Source organism: Helicoverpa zea, chromosome 11, assembly GCF_022581195.2.
Source record: "Helicoverpa zea isolate HzStark_Cry1AcR chromosome 11, ilHelZeax1.1, whole genome shotgun sequence".
Lineage (NCBI taxonomy): Eukaryota > Metazoa > Arthropoda > Insecta > Lepidoptera > Noctuidae > Helicoverpa > Helicoverpa zea.
Genome location: NC_061462.1, coordinates 1,044,531 through 1,060,557, shown reverse-complemented (window position 1 = coordinate 1,060,557; position 16,027 = coordinate 1,044,531). Strand labels below are relative to the sequence as shown.

The window sequence follows — 16,027 nt, the reverse complement described above, 5'->3', positions numbered from 1 at the left end:
ATCCTATCCATTTCAAATATTTTTTTGTGTTCCGTCGTCTTCCATAAAAGTATAATCTCAGACTATTTAAAGCGTACCTAGCTATACCTACGTACTACTATGTACTTAGGAACTTAGGTAACAGACAAAGTTACCTTCTCCTTAATTTATCCTAAAATCATATAAAATTGCAACATTAAAGGACAGTTTATTAACAATCAAAAGTGACTACACTCACTATTATATTGTATCCAGATATAAAATCGACTTTTATACATATAAAATGTAATCATGAAACTTGTTGACAGCGCGGAGCCGCGAATGCAGTGAATTTGTGGTTTCGTCTGTTAATCTAGCACGGGCTTATTGATTCAAACCAGATGTAATTAAATATCCAATAATAGCTTCTGCCAGCGGTTTCACCCGCATCCCGTGGGAACTACTTCCCGTACCGGGAAAAAAGTAGCCCATAGCCTTCCTCGATAAATGGGCTAACTAACACTGAAATAAATTTTCAAATCGGACCAGTAGTTCCTGAGATTAGCGCGTTCAAACAAACAAACTCTTCAGCTTTATAACATAAGTATAGATACAAAAGTGCATATTACATAGTGCACGTATCATACCGTGCGCTGTAGAACTACAGTTGGTAACAAAGTCCATTAATTGAATCAAACTTAGATAATAAGTACTTGAACACTAAATAAAATTATAAATGCAAAAGTTGTGTTCAGCGTTTCCTGTAAGTCTCTGATGTGTTATGTTCCGTAGTCGTGACAATTGCTTATGGGTGATTTTAGTGCTCAGGTTTTGATTGTGTTAAATTTTAAATAATTGACTACAAAGTTACTGTACCTACTTAGGTAGGCACAACTTTGAATGAATTTACTTACCTACCTCCTTATCTCACCTGAAATATTAGACAATCGCGAACCTATTATAAGTAGGTACTTATAATGACAAGGATAGGTAATGAAAAACCGACAAGAAACTCGCAACACCACAGACAAAGACGCCATTCGATTCCAAATTCAAGATGAAACTAAACCGTTCCGTTTTACGAGAAGCTTCTAAAACAAAGCTAAGTATTTGCATAGCATCCACTTCGTCATATTAAGTGATAGCGACCTGAAATAGGACGCGGCGCTCACCGACACTTGCGGGGACAATGAAGGAGCGTCATTGTTACCGCTTCTAAACGCCCGCTATTGTGCAGAGTAAACGCTGCGACATATACCCGTACTGTGGTAGGGTGAGCAAGTTTATATGTAGACAGTTATTTAGATAGTTTAGTCATAAGTTATCTAGGAAACGATGGATGGATTGTGTGTAAGTCGATATGGCTAGAAAGACTGTTAGATAGGTACCTACTTGTAAGATGACGGCAGATAGAAGAGTATGGAAGAAGAAAACATGCTGCGCCGACCCCAAATTAAGTTGGGATAAAGGCAAGAGGATGATGAGTCATAAGTTAAGTGAGTTGGCTTTGACTTACAGTTGGCCAGCTTCGCAAGAATTTAGATAGGCAGATAGGTATGTAAAGGCTGAACAGAAGTGCAACTACACTTAGATTTAACCGACTACGGATAGATGTAACCGGTCATATTCGGCTAAACTTAGTTGTATCCTCTAATCTTCGGTTAGGTAGAACCAGGTGTAGCCTTCATCATAAGCACACCCACCCCGTGATTAAAGTTAGGTGCAACCGATTTTTCATCGGTTAGAGCTAGTTTTCGATTTAGTTACCTAAGCATTTTGGCTTTGTTTTGAGATTCTTACATACCTTTTCCGACTGATTCTCTCTGATCTCATTGATTAAGTTTTTATACTTTATAACAGTGGAGAATGGCGGAATTAACGCCTTATAATAGGCGTTTTCTACCAGACAACCTTTGGATGGAAGCATAAAAATGAAAAAAAAATCTAATATAGGTACCTACCTACTATTATATCGGTAGAGGAGACGAATTATAATGTTAAGTAAACTACGTACTTAGGTAAGTTATTTTTGCTATCGTTACCGACGTAAAGTTCGCTGTTATCATTAAAACTTTACTGGATTAGAACTTTGTTCGGATGTAGTTTTCATAATGAGATCTCTCTCAATCTATGTCGTATTATACGTACCTACCTACTTGAGTCTAACAGAACTAGGAACTTTCAATAATTGGCAATGTATTATCATGATCAGTTTAATGAGCATTCAAGGCTTTTTTCTTCTTTCTCTTTCTTACCTTAGTATATGGTTAGCCATATATGTACTACAAATAATACATACCAATATTGTACCTAATTGTTTCTTTTGTTTACATATGCTTAAACGGCTGTACAGATTAGTATGTAATCTGGAAAAGAGATCGATGTCCTGGCAGGTTAGCAGGGAGGTAGGTGGGTTAGGCACGAGAAATAGTGCCATAGTTCTAAGGTTGTTTAAGTAACCTTTGTACTTATTCCACGGACGCTGTACTTCCAACGAAAAATGTCACCAAATCATCACCAAGCCTCGATTCAATTTAATACCCTGATGGAACAGGATTCCTAATAGAAAAAAAGGCTGTTTTTTGAAGTGTTCCACATATTTTATTATTTTACACAATATTGGGTAAAAATTTCAAAAGAAATAAAACAAAAAAAGTTCAACAAGTATAATATAATAAAATTCACAATAAATATTTAAAAAATATACCCTTGTATAATGATAACATTATATTCTACATTTTGTACAACCTACTTACTTATTTCTACGATATAAGGCTGATGGCGCCCCAACAAATCATAGATCACAAATGTCAAGATTCATAGATAAGTAGTTTTTGGAACCACTGGAAAATTGATTTCTCTAAGCTAGATAATTAGGGCAGATTTTGGATTGACCAGCCCTAATTATATTATTAGGCAAACAGGCATTTCTCTAAGGGTGAGTATAGACTACAACATTTACTTGTAACAGAACAACGAGCCGCTCTATGAGATGTTGTAGTGTATCATCCTTTTACGAACAAAACATCGAGCACACTCGCCTGTTTGTTACAAACCAACGAGCATATTGGTGTAACATTTCGTCGAACCAAGTGCGGGCGATGCGCGGTTGCGGGGTGGCGCGGAAGGAGAGGGACGAAAGACTCGCTCGCTGTGAGCATTTACCCGTAACATAACGCCGGACGTTACATTACATAGAAATGCTTTGGAGACTGAGCTTTTGCTTGTATTGTATCATTCGCTAGAATGTGACATTACATACACAGAAATGCTCGAGAAAATGTTGTAGTCTATACTCACCCTAAGAATATAATAGAACAAATGACAGACATGTTTTATAAATAATCCGAAATTCGAATACCTCTATGTGTATAACAAACATAATTTTAGTTAAAGTTGTATCAAGTCATTTTATGACATTTCATTTCTGTTCTTTTATTATTTTTAGGTTAAAATTATAAGATAAAACTATAAAAACAACACAGAGTATACTGCCATATTTAACGCTCATCAATTTACGAAAAATGTATCACTATTAATTATTTATCTGAAGTTGCTTCAAAATATAATATAACAAAAAAAACTTGAACTACTATTCTTTGACACAGTTGTTTTTTTTAATTGATATTGATTTTAGTTTATCTAAAGCTGATATCAGATGGTTCACTCCAAATGAAAGATGCTAATATAATATCCAACATCACTTTGAATTGTTTCACTAATTTATTCAGCATTCCTGGTTAATTTTATGTTTAGACATTTTATTTCTAATGAAAGGAAAATGAAACATCTGATATCAGCTTAATATCCTACTAGGAAATATGCTAATTTCGATTATTTATAAATTGTGCGCAGAATATCACAAATGTTACAATACCAATGTAAAGTCTTCTATGTTTAAATAAATAAAGCAATGCTTTTAAAGCCCTACAATTCGATAAAAAAATCAAAGATTATACATAAAATATTTCCCTAATAATCTACACTACAAACTACTATTTAAAATCTATCTAATTTGTGTGATTTGGAGAAGTTAAAAATTCCTTAATTGAATGAGATAACTACAGTTTTACTGTTTAAAAAGACTAATAAAGTTGATTCTAAAAAAATCAAATCTATACTTTGTCTATGAACAAAATTTTCCATAAATCTTTTATGATTATTGAGCAGCACAAACAACACGGCTTGAGATTGCCACAGACATTTGCGCAAAACACTTTTCCAAATTCAATATCCATAAACAACTAAATTAAAAATAAATCCATGATCTTTTTCCTTGAAATTGTCTATCTATATCTAAAGCACTCACTATGAGCGATTAGTTCCCATTTTAAAATCGTTCTAAAATTAAGAGGCAACCGGTTTACTGGCCTTGGGGATTGGACTGGCTGGTGTGATTGGAGCTGCCTGAGTAGTGGCAGCGGGCTTTGGGTCATTTTTCCTATCTTGTAGATAGTGGTAGTTGATGAATCGAGCTCCCTGTGTGAGTTGGGCAGCCTCGTTGGTGACATGGCAGGCAAATAGAAGCATGTTGCGAGGTTGCACCTTCCATGCGAACCGCATGAACATCAGCGAGTACAGTGACAGAGCTGGAAATTGAAAGAAACATTGCTTAGATAGTGGTGTTGATATCAGACTTTAATAACTAGTGAAAGCATTCATCACCCAGCTGACTACTTTCTAATCATCAGCATCAATAAGTTAAATACATCTTTAACATGTTTTGTTAAGACATAGTAATACATAATTGTAAAAGGAAGGGAGCAAGCCTTAAGTTTGTTTTTTCATGAATTAATGTTTTTAAATAAATATTTGTTTGAATTGATTTTGCCTTGTAAAAATCTTTTTAGATTAAATCATGTCATGGTTATTACTCTACAAGTGAACAATGTAAGATAATTAAGATTGTAAGTACATGATTGGTCACTACTTTGAATACATGTTATCTGTTTGATTACATAACATTTACATAGTTACTTATTAGATAAAATGTAAATTACGATGAATAGGTAACAGGCCTATTAATAAATAACAAACAACTATTGCATGATGTGAACAAAATTACGTTAACTTACCGAGTGTCATTTTGCCACTAATAAAGCTGGGGTCTTTTTGTATATCTGCGAGGGCTGCTAGAGGTATTCCCCAATTGGCTACTGGACCCCAGAAATGGGTGCTGAAAAAACAAATAATTGAATCTTAGAATTAATTTTTAATGGAATTTAATTGTGAGTAGGTGAATATGAATAATCCATATCGAGTTTAGAATTATGAAATCTATAGGGTTTAAATCTATGAAAATAATAATATGCTTGTGAAATATTATAGAATATTTTTGATAAATTAAATAGTTGTAATAAATAATTTTTGGAATTATTTATGACAAATAAAAACGTTATTTAGATGTGAGCAGCAATAGGCATGAAATAATGAGACTAATTTTAGGTTGATCACTAGATGCTGGCCTCGCCTCTATCTGTATTAAAATTCCAAATGAATAATCTATTGGTTACAATGTCAAACCTTACCTCATTAAATATTGCCTAAACTCCTTGCTTTTCAGCTGCTTCAATAAGTTTCCAATCATACTCATTTTGGCTGAAAAAATAAATATAAGAACTTAGTTGATTCTCAGATCAATAGTCAGAGGGGCCGCTTATCAGTGCAATCTTATGTTTAAGCCAGAGAGATACCTATTTTTATCAGAAAAACTTAGAATACTAGAGAACACACACACTCATAATAACTATTGTTTCAATGACACTCACAGGGGAAGATGTGAATGAAAGAATAGTTTTCTAACTTTCTAGTCTGCTAGTTTATATTGAAACGCATATAATATTCATCTAATTTTATAGACAAATCTTAATTGTCCAGCTTATGTACTTGAATTTAAAGTGGTTGTTCTCAAGTGCATTCTAGTTTTATTAAAATTAAAATTTTACTTAAAAAATATTTTTTTCTTGATAACAACTATAGTGTCACGTTTAGAAGTATGGTTTGTTGTAAAACAAGAACAACGTGTTTTATGCGACCTAATTGAAATTTAAATTAATCATTAGAATCATTCTCTCGGGCTTTTTCAAGGTTATGCAATGAATAAGCTACATATAACACAAATGAAGCAGTCGCCACCTAGTTTACGTAATAAATGAACTGCTTACTAACCTGTTTTCTATTTATCTTTCTAATTAATTGATCTATTGTTATTTTTATTCAAAATCAGTTTGCCCTTCCTGATTCCTTGCCAATGTCACTGTCACTGGCTAAAATAATGAATTGATAAAAAATCCAGACGCTGGCTGACTGACAGTGATAAGGTACAGTGTGCCCAGATTAATGTGACAGTTACTGGCACCGACAGCGAAACACTAAGTTTACTACTTTATTCTTCAGAATTTCAGCGAATAGCTATATTTGATCTTGAGACTGAAACTAAAATTGCATCACTATTGCATAAATGGTCAGCTTTGCATTATATTCTACGGCATACTTCGCTCATGAAGTCTTCAGTACTTTATCTGTGGTCGCATTTCATTTCTTGACGAAAATTTTGTATGGCGGCAATTTTAAAAATAAACAATCTTGTCACATGTCATACAACAATCATTTTGCAAATTATTAAAAGACAATTTTATTTTAAACTATGGAAAGTACCAATTGATTACTTAAAAATGTAAAAGATATAGCCCAAAAAAATGGCAAAACCTTTTAATAATGCGTATATGTAAAATATGGGAAGGCCGAAAATGTATGTTCCAGGCGCAGCATGGGATTTTTCCGCATGCTCGTCATTTCGTATATGATAATATACATCGGAGTCTACTTTGGTTTAATCGCAGCACTGGTTTATATTAGAAGTTTCCTCATACTGGCTATCAAGTACGTACAAAGGATTCCTCTATAACAAGCAATACGAAGGTTGTACCATCTTACCCTCTTCCGAAAGTCAAGTATTTAAAAACGGATTTTAACAGGAGAATAAATACTTACCAATAACAGTTGGTTAACATGCTAGTAAAAATTATAAGAATTAACCTTTGAATCTGTGAAATTGCGTTTTAGGCTAACGTTTCCAATTTTTCCCAGCATACCGGATGAACCTACCTACATACAATATGAACACTGAACATAATGCTAATGAAAAGGCATGCTCAACGTGTGAACGATGTCATGAAATCAAGATATCTACTCAAGATTACCACAATTAAAGCTTTATTACTACGAGACGACTGTTAAATCGAGATAACAAAGCAAATACTCTTTGCCACAATGTGTTAACTAGGTACTTCAGATTATAACTAAATCTCTCATTGTAAAAATACATAGGCATTTAAATTGGGAACGAAATTCATTCGAATTTTCGGTAAAAAGACTATTTGTGAAAAAATGAGAGTTTATTTTTCGACAATTAGATAATAAATTCTTTTTGAGACCGAATTACATTGAAAAGAACATTATGAACGAAATGCGACCTCTTTTATCAAGGGGAAATCCCTACCCCTCTTTCCATGGCTTTGCGCGAGAGCCAATGTTCCATTTTCCCGCTAAAACTGATTTATAAAAAGTCATCGAGTTGACGACTAACTGGTGTGGGTAATTGGCTCTCCCTACACCAGTTCAAGCGTCGTCGTGATCAGTAAAAAAAATGCGCGATGAATAAATAAATAGACAACCCAAAACATTTATTTTTTACTCGGTATTTCATTACCTTCCCTACATCGTACTACATTGTATTTCCTACATCGTACTACATTGTATTCCCTACATCGTAACATTGATTCCGGGCTTGAATTTTCGGACACCAAAATTGCTACCTATTGGTACCTTCTTATATAGTAAGTATGCACCTACTTGGGATCCTTTATAAACATAAAAAAATACCTACTTGTTTTATTTTATAAGATTTGTTATCTCTGAATTTAACATGTAATTACAATGTTTTTAGTAATAAAGTAACTTGTGCATTTTGAATTTATTTTTTATCCTTTCCCTTATTACTGCTACATCGAATTGGTTGGATCAACTTTAGAAATGATTCACGAGCGGCTTGTAAATGAAGTCTATGAAAACAGGAATTATCAACCCGTATCGAGCACGACTAAGTATGTAGGTATTGATCATTGCTCATGTCTTCTCCTCTGGGTACAAATAAGTCGCGGCTGTTTGCCTAGGTCCCCATGATCAATACCCTCCTACATAGGGCCCCTATAGGTCCATTGCTCTTATTGAAACCCTGATACGTTACCTCTCAGCAGGGTGGGATTAACCGTATGGGGACCCGTAAGCAATCAAGGCCTTGGTGAAATTTTCAAAGCTCTTTAATCTTGGTCATTGGTATCAGAGGCTACCCATTATTTAATCTGGCTCTGTCAAGCCAGCCTGTAAATAAACTGATTGAATAGGTACATATTGGTCAGTCTACCCCGTATATACGGCGATACAATTTATAGTACAAATACAAATAGTAAATGTCGTTTATATAATAACATACACGATACCTGAAATTTGTATTAACGTAAGGGACACTTCTTCGAAAGCGAGCTACGTAAACTAAAAGATTACTCGGAGGGTATGTCTGTATGCCTCCTTATATTTACAAGGAGGCAATAAATCCTCTTTGGCATTTATTTGTACCTGTCAGCAGGAATATTCGTTTTTATATATGAAAGAAGAATAAAAAAGAATAGTCTATCAATCAATCAAAAATTAAAATTAAAAGAAGCAACAATCAAAATTTTTCATGTAGAATTTTAACAATAGAAAAAAAAATCTTTGTAAAAAAAATAAAAACACGGGAACAGGCCACCTCGAATCTCTACAACCTTTTATCTTTGTGAAATGTACGTATTTCAAAAAATGGTTTTCAGCATCCGCCCTCGAGCCTACCTTCGATGGGCCGGCCGCTCTGCAAAATGCTGCAAGGAATAGGACTATCATCATAAACTCGCCGCAAACCATCCTCTCCAGTGCTGGACATAGACCTCCAAAACTTTTTCTTCAGCACCAGTTCCCGTGACCAAACTCCACCAGAGACATAGCTATAATGTAATTTTCGCTGCCTACTAATATTCTATTTTTATTTTAGCCAAAAAAATAAAGCAAAATGACGCTAATCAAGAAGTTAATGCAACAACTGAAAAGCAAAGAGTTCAGGTCCTACTTAATGAGGTAAGAAGCTGTGCCTTTTAAGCTAAAGCGTGGTTGACGAAAAATAGAAAAGATTGAAAAAATAGTAAAAGGGGATAACCCCTTTGAAGGGGCTACTATTTTTTCAATAGTTTCAATTTTTTCAATTTACTATCATACCCCTAATGGCTCATACGACCATTATCTACCTATTATAATATAATGTAGCCCTTAATTATCATAATATTACCTATGTCTTTTGTTCTTTTCAGTACTCACTTCTGGGGCCCTGTGTGCAATTGGTCATTCCCTGTTGCCGCGATTGCTGACACACAGAAGCATCACAGCATTATCAGTGGAAAAATGACATTTGGTAAAGTTTCAATTCATTTCTCAATTTTAACAAATCTTAAAAAGGAATTCTTGGCAAGTTGCGGTACAGAGCCTTCTCTCCGTACTTACCTGGTGATCTTAATGTAAAAAGTTTAATCGGTTACTTGGCTGTCTCCAACTCAATGCCATCGATTTATTCGCTAAAGCTTTACTCATTTGAGCCTTTCTTTTCAGCTCTAGCCGTGTATTCGCTGTGTTTCATGCGGTTTTCGTTGCGGGTGAAACCTCGCAACTTGTTGCTCTTTGCCTGCCATATCATTAACGAGTGCGCGCAACTCACCCAAGGATCTCGGTTCATATACCACAACTATATCAAGACGAAAGTATAATAATATGTTCCTATTAGCAACTTCGTTATGAAAAAGTCAATCAAGTCTGCAATTGTACCAAAAGTGTTCTTGTCCTTTTTGATTAAAAATGAAGAATTCGTTGATTATGACGCTATATCGCTGTAACCAAGTTAAAATTTATAAAAAAGCAAACGGACAAAAAAAATACGTACGGAAGTTTGGTTCTAAAACATTAGCAATGAAATGGTTCCCAATCTTGTTTTTGTCAGTAGGTATTTTTAGTGACCAATGCCAAAATCTTAAGATTATTTTTACCGCTAGAAGCCCTAAATATTATGCATTTATAAAAAAAGCGCTGATGGTCAAACTCAAGTTCGCCACATGCCGCTTATTAAAAAAATGCAATGAGAAAAATGGGCTTGAAGATATGATTAATTAGTTTTAAGGTCCTTTAAAATTGTGTAGTAGTAATTTTACAAATCATAGTTTAATACCTATTACGTTTACGAAATCGGAATTGTTTTCATAAACTTTTGTTGCTATATGCCTAAACTTCTTAATGAGTGTATGTTATTTCAATCTCGATATAGTCATAATTAAACGAATTCTCCTCAGAAAGAAAACTGTTTTTTTTTTCTAATATTTTAGATTTCCACAAAAAAATATCTCTGGTTATTAAGGCCCTTTCACGCCGCATTCGTTTTTTGCAGGATCCCGTTTGATCGCAAAAGATATTACCTATATGCTAGTATTCACGCGAGCAAACCGCATGCAGGATCCTGCAAAATGCTGTTCCCGTCGATTTGTGCAATTCGGTTCTGTCACTTGAAACTGGATCGTTCGTCCAGTAAAGCGGGATCCCGTTTGGTGACACATTGCTTCTATAGCAGTGTTCACACGGCTTCCTGCGTGCGGTTTTTTGCTGGACACTGTTTTTTGCGGAAAAATGTTTTACAGAATAGTCGAGCGTTGTGTCACGATAGGATGAGCCCAGAATCTTCTATTTCGCTGCCGAGGACGCCGTAAACTAGCAAAGTATTCACGTCCATTTCGCCTGATCACTAGCGTAGGAATGGTCAAAAAACAGCCAGCCCTTTCACACGGCAGTCCAGTTATGCGGGACCGGCCTTCATGCAAAACTGATCTACGTGTGAAGACAGCGTCCGTTTTTGCAGCATCCAGTAAAATGCCGGTCCCGCAAAACTGGACTGCCGTGTGAAAGGGCTGTTAGGTCAATGGATGCATCCAATATTGACGCTGCTTCCGTTACCTACGCTTCGGCTACTTACGCAAAAGCAACACCAAAGACATCTTTCATATTCAGTCGCGACCGCATCGCGACTGAATCTGGTTTTGTGTGCTAGGGGACAGCTAGCGACCGCTCCGCGTCTGTATCGATGCTACGTGCGACAGCATCGCGACTGCAACGTTGTCGTGAGCGAGGTAATCTCGGGAAATCATTTGACTACATCTTTTACATTCACATTCACATATATTATAAAGCTGAAGAATTTGTTTGTTTGTTTGAACGCGCTAATCTCAGGAAGACCCATTTATCGAGGAAGGCTATAGGCTACTTTTTATCCCGGTACGGGAAGTAGTTCCCACGGGATGCGGGTGAAACCGCTGGCAGAAGCTAGTCTTTCACATATGGGAAGTGTCTTTGGTTTGGACTAGATTGTTCAGCATCCCTTGCAAATAATATCCATGTGGCAAACAATGAACATGTCATTATTACCGCTCTTATGAAATGTTGTACCTATAGTAATTCCTATAATAATGTCACGATGATATTATGTGCATTCTGTGTAAGACAATAAAGCTTAGAATAAAGGCACAGTGTAGGTAAATAGGGACAATCTACCCATTATGTATTCTCGAGACCAAAGAAGACGCGTAGAATAATTCCTAAACACCTAATAAACTGTTGAAGAAGTCGTGGTGGCTAAAAAAGCAAAGGCATCCCGAGTATGAGGCTGTATACAAAAAGAAAACTGATAGCCGGTGCTGATCTACACGAGCGCTTATCGGCGTTGTTCCGTTCTGAGAAATTGAGCAGTTTGAAGCGCTGGCTACCAGCTTTCTTTCTGTGTACGACCTATAGAGTAGGGATTCGATTCCAGATCTCGCAAAAACCAATTAACGTAGATAGGTTATTTATAGGTAGCCTACTTAGTGTAGGTAGTGTAATCAACAACCCACCAAGCGTGGTAAGGTAATTACGCTCATTACGTCTCGTATGTGGAAAAAGCTTGTGCCGTGACTTATGATGATAATAACTGAAAAAAACCTGAATAGATAGATATAGGTAAGCCGTTATCTGCACGTGCGCGTGTGAGATAGTTTCGATTAGATAAGTAGTAGGTACGATCTGGTATGTTGTCATTTTTCTTTTAGATAAGTTAACGGTAAGTTAGGTTACTAGCGTCTGCCAACGGCTTTACCCACATCCGGAAAGATGGAATGACTCTGACCTGGATAAGAAGTAGCCTCGCACAATAAATGATCTTACTGCAATCTACACGACAACCGTTAGTATCGATTCTTGTGGCAACACCTGGATTTGGTTTTCGCAAGGATGTCTCTCGCATTGTATTTCCCGGACGGGGCATGAAAATTTCATGATGAAATATTAGAGTCGGGGTTAAAAATGGTGCTTTGTAATAAATGAAAATCACTGAAAACAGATCAACAATTTAAGTATATTAACATGATAAAAATCACCATAAATATTATAAAATACACCCCTGTAATAGTGGTAGACAATATTATCTATTGTCTATATTTTGTTCAACTTTATTGGATCGAATAATTTAATGTATATACTTTTAGACAACTATAGGTAACAATAGATGGTTTATTTATATTTAGGCTTCTTAACTAAGCCACCAAAGCGGAATAGACACGTAAGTTTGAATAACGAAATTCTTTTGTTTGGTCTTTTAAAAACTTCTCGACTTGGTTCCGCTTTCGTGGAATCTGGCTCTTAAATCTTTCTAAAATTAATCCATAACGTAGTCATTAATCAATTATCGCCGGTTGTTAATCAATTATTCGGCGAAGCAATCTAAATACACTACTTGGCTCTTAGAATTAATTAACTTACTTTTATAAATTTACAGTTATGTATTTTAATTTTAATATGGTAACTTATTTATCAGGAGCCATACAATCTTCACTATAGAGCCTCTTAATAGTATAACATACAAATATTTTTTGTACACAGTTTATAAAACATTAACATCCAGTTTCTTCATCAAAAGTAAAAGTCAAAGTATTGTCATAAAGTAAAAGTAACGGTCAAATTCGTTTTATCTATAAGATTTGCTGTCACTTTAGCCTTGAAAAAGCGAATTTGACCGTTACTTTTACTTTATGACATTACTTTGGCTTTTACTTTTGATGAAGAAACTGACTGTAAAATATGTATTTGAAAAAAAATTGAATAATTATTATAACCTTTGCTTGAGTGTTGAACAGCGAAACCATCAACATCACTGTAAAATATATAGAACATTAATCTGAATAAAACAATACGTTTTAATTTTCATATTGGCTATTCAGTCGAAGCTAGCAAAGTTGAAAAAAACAGATCACGAAAAATATTTACCACTCCTAATAGGCAATACAGCCAGTTTCTTCATCAAAAGTAAAAGCCAAAGTAATGAAGTAAAAGTAACAGTCAAATTAATTTTTTCTAGTAGTTTTGCTGTCACTTTAGCCTTGAAAAAACGAATTTGACCGTTACTTTTACTTTAGACATTACTTTGACTTTTACTTTTGATGAAGAAACTGGCCGTTAGTCCACCTCTGCACTTCTATAACTATTATTCTCAAAATATATTCTTACAAAAATAGTTTTTTCTCTTTCATGTCTAAAGAATGAAATATGTTTATCAGTAAATTATTACATTCGCATTTGTTCTAGAAGTTGGTTCGTAGAAATTCAATCCACGAATTCACATTCAGCTGCATAGGAAATAGCGTTATGCTACCTAGAATTACTATAAATTTTAAGAAGCGACTGGTTCACTAGCCTGTACAATGGCGGGCTTGACTGTCTGTATGTCCTTCTTATTTTGAAGATAGTTGTGGTTCACAAAGCGCACGCCCTGCGTGAGTTGAGCGAATGTGTTTGTGAAGTGGCATGCGAATAGAAGCATGTTGCGAGGTTGCACCTTCCAGGCGAAACGCATGAACATCATAGAGTATAGTGACAGAGCTGGAAAAGAAAGCAATATTTAAAGATCGCTCTGTACTGCTGCATCTGGTTAGACTGGAAGCCGACCCCAACATAGTTGGGCTCTGGAGATGGTACTATGGACTGCTAAAGTTATGTAATTGTTGTGCTGGGAAAGAGTGTGAGATTTTTGCTTCAGTAGATTAAAGAGAACAGTAAAACCACTTGTAAATTTGTATACAACATTCAAAGATTTTTTCAGAATAGTCCAGCAGTTTCTGGGAGCGTGTTCAAGCAAACAAACTCTTCAGCTTTATTTTTATTAGTTAGATTTATCTGACATTGAAGTTTTTTTTTTATTGTATAGTGAGATAACAAGTTTTATCTTTATAAAGTATGTACTCCAGATTGTATATGACTTGAGCACCAGATTTAAAATGCAAATCATTTATCTGCAATACTTTTTATTATCATTTATCTAAACAAGTGTAGATACCTTGAGATATCACATCCAATGTCAGGGTCACAAAAAGACTTGTTCATTGAATAAGAGTCAGATAATAATCAATAGCCAATATAGTGTACTTACCAAATGTCATTTTGCCACTAATAAAGCTGGGGTCTTTTTGTATATCTGCGAGGGCTGCTAGAGGTATTCCCCAATTAGCTACAGGACCCCAGAAATGGGTGCTGCAAGTAAAAAAAATATTTTTACTCCTTTTATTCTGTTACTTAATATACCTTATGATTTTATTTTATGAATGACTTCCACACAGTACAAAGATAGCCAGAAATTAAACATCACCTCATTAAATACTGCCTGAACTCTTTGCTTTTCAGCTGCTTCATCATATTTCCAACTATGGCACTCATGATATCTAAAAAAAAGTGTAAAAACTAATGTTATAGGAATATCACTATTCTAGTAAGTCAATAAATATAGCCTTTTTTGCTTACTCTATATATAAATTTTATGTGTTGGTTTTGCAATTTTATTATTACAAGGTTACAGTGACAGTCGTGCATTCAGGAAACAAATTAAATAGATCAACGTGCGACATGCTTATTTATTGTGGGCCAAGGATAACCTCTATGTTTCAGAATTAAATTGAAAAAGTAATGTAAGACATAACACTTACCTGATATTTATTCAACTTTTTGTAGAACAACAAAATAATAAATAGCCACGTAACGTAAGTAACTTTAATTCACAACAGTTGCTATCCTTTTTGAGCGCTTTTAGATGAGAATGAGATTTCTTGCCAATGTCACTGTCAAATTGATAAACCGATAAGTCAAACTTTTAGCTGATAAGCTACAGTTTGCCCAGTTTAAATTGACACAAAGATATTCAAATATTTAGAACTATCTATTATTAATTAATATGATCGATGTGAGCCCATTTAATAGCAAATCATTCAAAGAATAACTATCAGGATCAACCTAATTTTATTTCAGATATCCAGGTCAAATATAAATTATACTAGACTTGGTCAGCGTTTCTGAACGTGGTGGAGACACGAGTGTGGCGCCAATTTCAAACTTAGCAATAAATAACGGTTATTTTCATTCCTGTGAAATAAGTATAAACCGTAAAATAACGGTCGTAATAAGATTCGGGCAGAAGAAATTGTATACAAAGACTACAATGTATATTTGTATAAGGTGATAAGATTGTAAAATCTATGATGGAACAGTCTCTCTGATGTATTGCCAGAGAAGCTTTTCGATGACCATATAAAACTCTACTGTACAAAATAAAAAGTACAAAAAAAAAACAGCAATTTGTTTTAAAATATTTATTACAAACATTACAAAAAGGCACTTGTAATGGATGGTACTGGGATATCGCAAGCTAACTTTAGCTTGTAATGGAATGTTTACAATTTATTAGGCAAATAAAAGTTACACGCAACTTTTTAGCTAGATATTTACATAAATAGAAATTATGTAGGGCTGCTTGTAGCTACCAACTTTCTTTGGTACTCTAAATTATATACGAAGCAGCCAGCAGATAGAAGAATAGAAGATCCCAATTTGGGTTTCCTGTTTGCATCCTTCTTTTTCTTATCCCTCA

The 16,027-nt window shown here is 34.8% G+C and overlaps 3 protein-coding genes across 3 annotated transcripts; 1 reads left to right on the top strand and 2 right to left on the bottom strand.

The window, feature by feature from the left end:
* Window positions 1-2,614: 2,614 nt before the first annotated feature.
* Window positions 2,615-6,286, bottom strand: LOC124634758 (mitochondrial pyruvate carrier 1-like). The gene is made up of 4 exons (XM_047170421.1): window positions 6,127-6,286; window positions 5,487-5,556; window positions 5,034-5,134; window positions 2,615-4,547 (listed from the first exon to the last, which is right to left on the bottom strand). The coding sequence occupies exons 2-4, from the start codon at window positions 5,549-5,551 to the stop codon at window positions 4,306-4,308; spliced, it is 408 nt and encodes a 135-aa protein (XP_047026377.1). The 5' UTR covers window positions 5,552-5,556; window positions 6,127-6,286; the 3' UTR covers window positions 2,615-4,305.
* Window positions 6,287-8,230: 1,944 nt separating this feature from the next.
* LOC124634760 (mitochondrial pyruvate carrier 1-like) lies at window positions 8,231-10,393 on the top strand. The gene is made up of 3 exons (XM_047170423.1): window positions 8,231-9,129; window positions 9,360-9,460; window positions 9,655-10,393. Exons 1-3 carry the CDS (start codon window positions 9,065-9,067, stop codon window positions 9,807-9,809), a joined length of 321 nt encoding a protein of 106 aa, XP_047026379.1. The 5' UTR covers window positions 8,231-9,064; the 3' UTR covers window positions 9,810-10,393.
* A 2,915-nt stretch (window positions 10,394-13,308) lies between these two features.
* On the bottom strand, window positions 13,309-15,248 carry LOC124634759 (mitochondrial pyruvate carrier 1-like). The gene is made up of 4 exons (XM_047170422.1): window positions 15,090-15,248; window positions 14,756-14,828; window positions 14,540-14,640; window positions 13,309-13,992 (listed from the first exon to the last, which is right to left on the bottom strand). The coding sequence occupies exons 2-4, from the start codon at window positions 14,821-14,823 to the stop codon at window positions 13,784-13,786; spliced, it is 378 nt and encodes a 125-aa protein (XP_047026378.1). The 5' UTR covers window positions 14,824-14,828; window positions 15,090-15,248; the 3' UTR covers window positions 13,309-13,783.
* Between the last annotated feature and the right edge of the window lie 779 nt (window positions 15,249-16,027).

Excerpts from the sequence above, each read along its gene's own strand:
- LOC124634758 (XM_047170421.1), bottom strand. The coding sequence starts at position 5,551 with ATGAGTATGATTGGAAACTTATTGAAGCAGCTGAAAAGCAAGGAGTTT. Across the intron at positions 5,135-5,486 it reads TTTAGGCAATATTTAATGAG|CACCCATTTCTGGGGTCCAG; the intron begins GTAAGGTTTGAC and ends TTGTTTTTTCAG. Across the intron at positions 4,548-5,033 it reads TAGTGGCAAAATGACACTCG|CTCTGTCACTGTACTCGCTG; the intron begins GTAAGTTAACGT and ends TTCAATTTCCAG.
- LOC124634760 (XM_047170423.1), top strand. The coding sequence starts at position 9,065 with ATGACGCTAATCAAGAAGTTAATGCAACAACTGAAAAGCAAAGAGTTC. Across the intron at positions 9,130-9,359 it reads TTCAGGTCCTACTTAATGAG|TACTCACTTCTGGGGCCCTG; the intron begins GTAAGAAGCTGT and ends TGTTCTTTTCAG. Across the intron at positions 9,461-9,654 it reads CAGTGGAAAAATGACATTTG|CTCTAGCCGTGTATTCGCTG; the intron begins GTAAAGTTTCAA and ends CTTTCTTTTCAG.
- LOC124634759 (XM_047170422.1), bottom strand. The coding sequence starts at position 14,823 with ATGAGTGCCATAGTTGGAAATATGATGAAGCAGCTGAAAAGCAAAGAG. Across the intron at positions 14,641-14,755 it reads TTCAGGCAGTATTTAATGAG|CACCCATTTCTGGGGTCCTG; the intron begins GTGATGTTTAAT and ends TTTTACTTGCAG. Across the intron at positions 13,993-14,539 it reads TAGTGGCAAAATGACATTTG|CTCTGTCACTATACTCTATG; the intron begins GTAAGTACACTA and ends TTTCTTTTCCAG.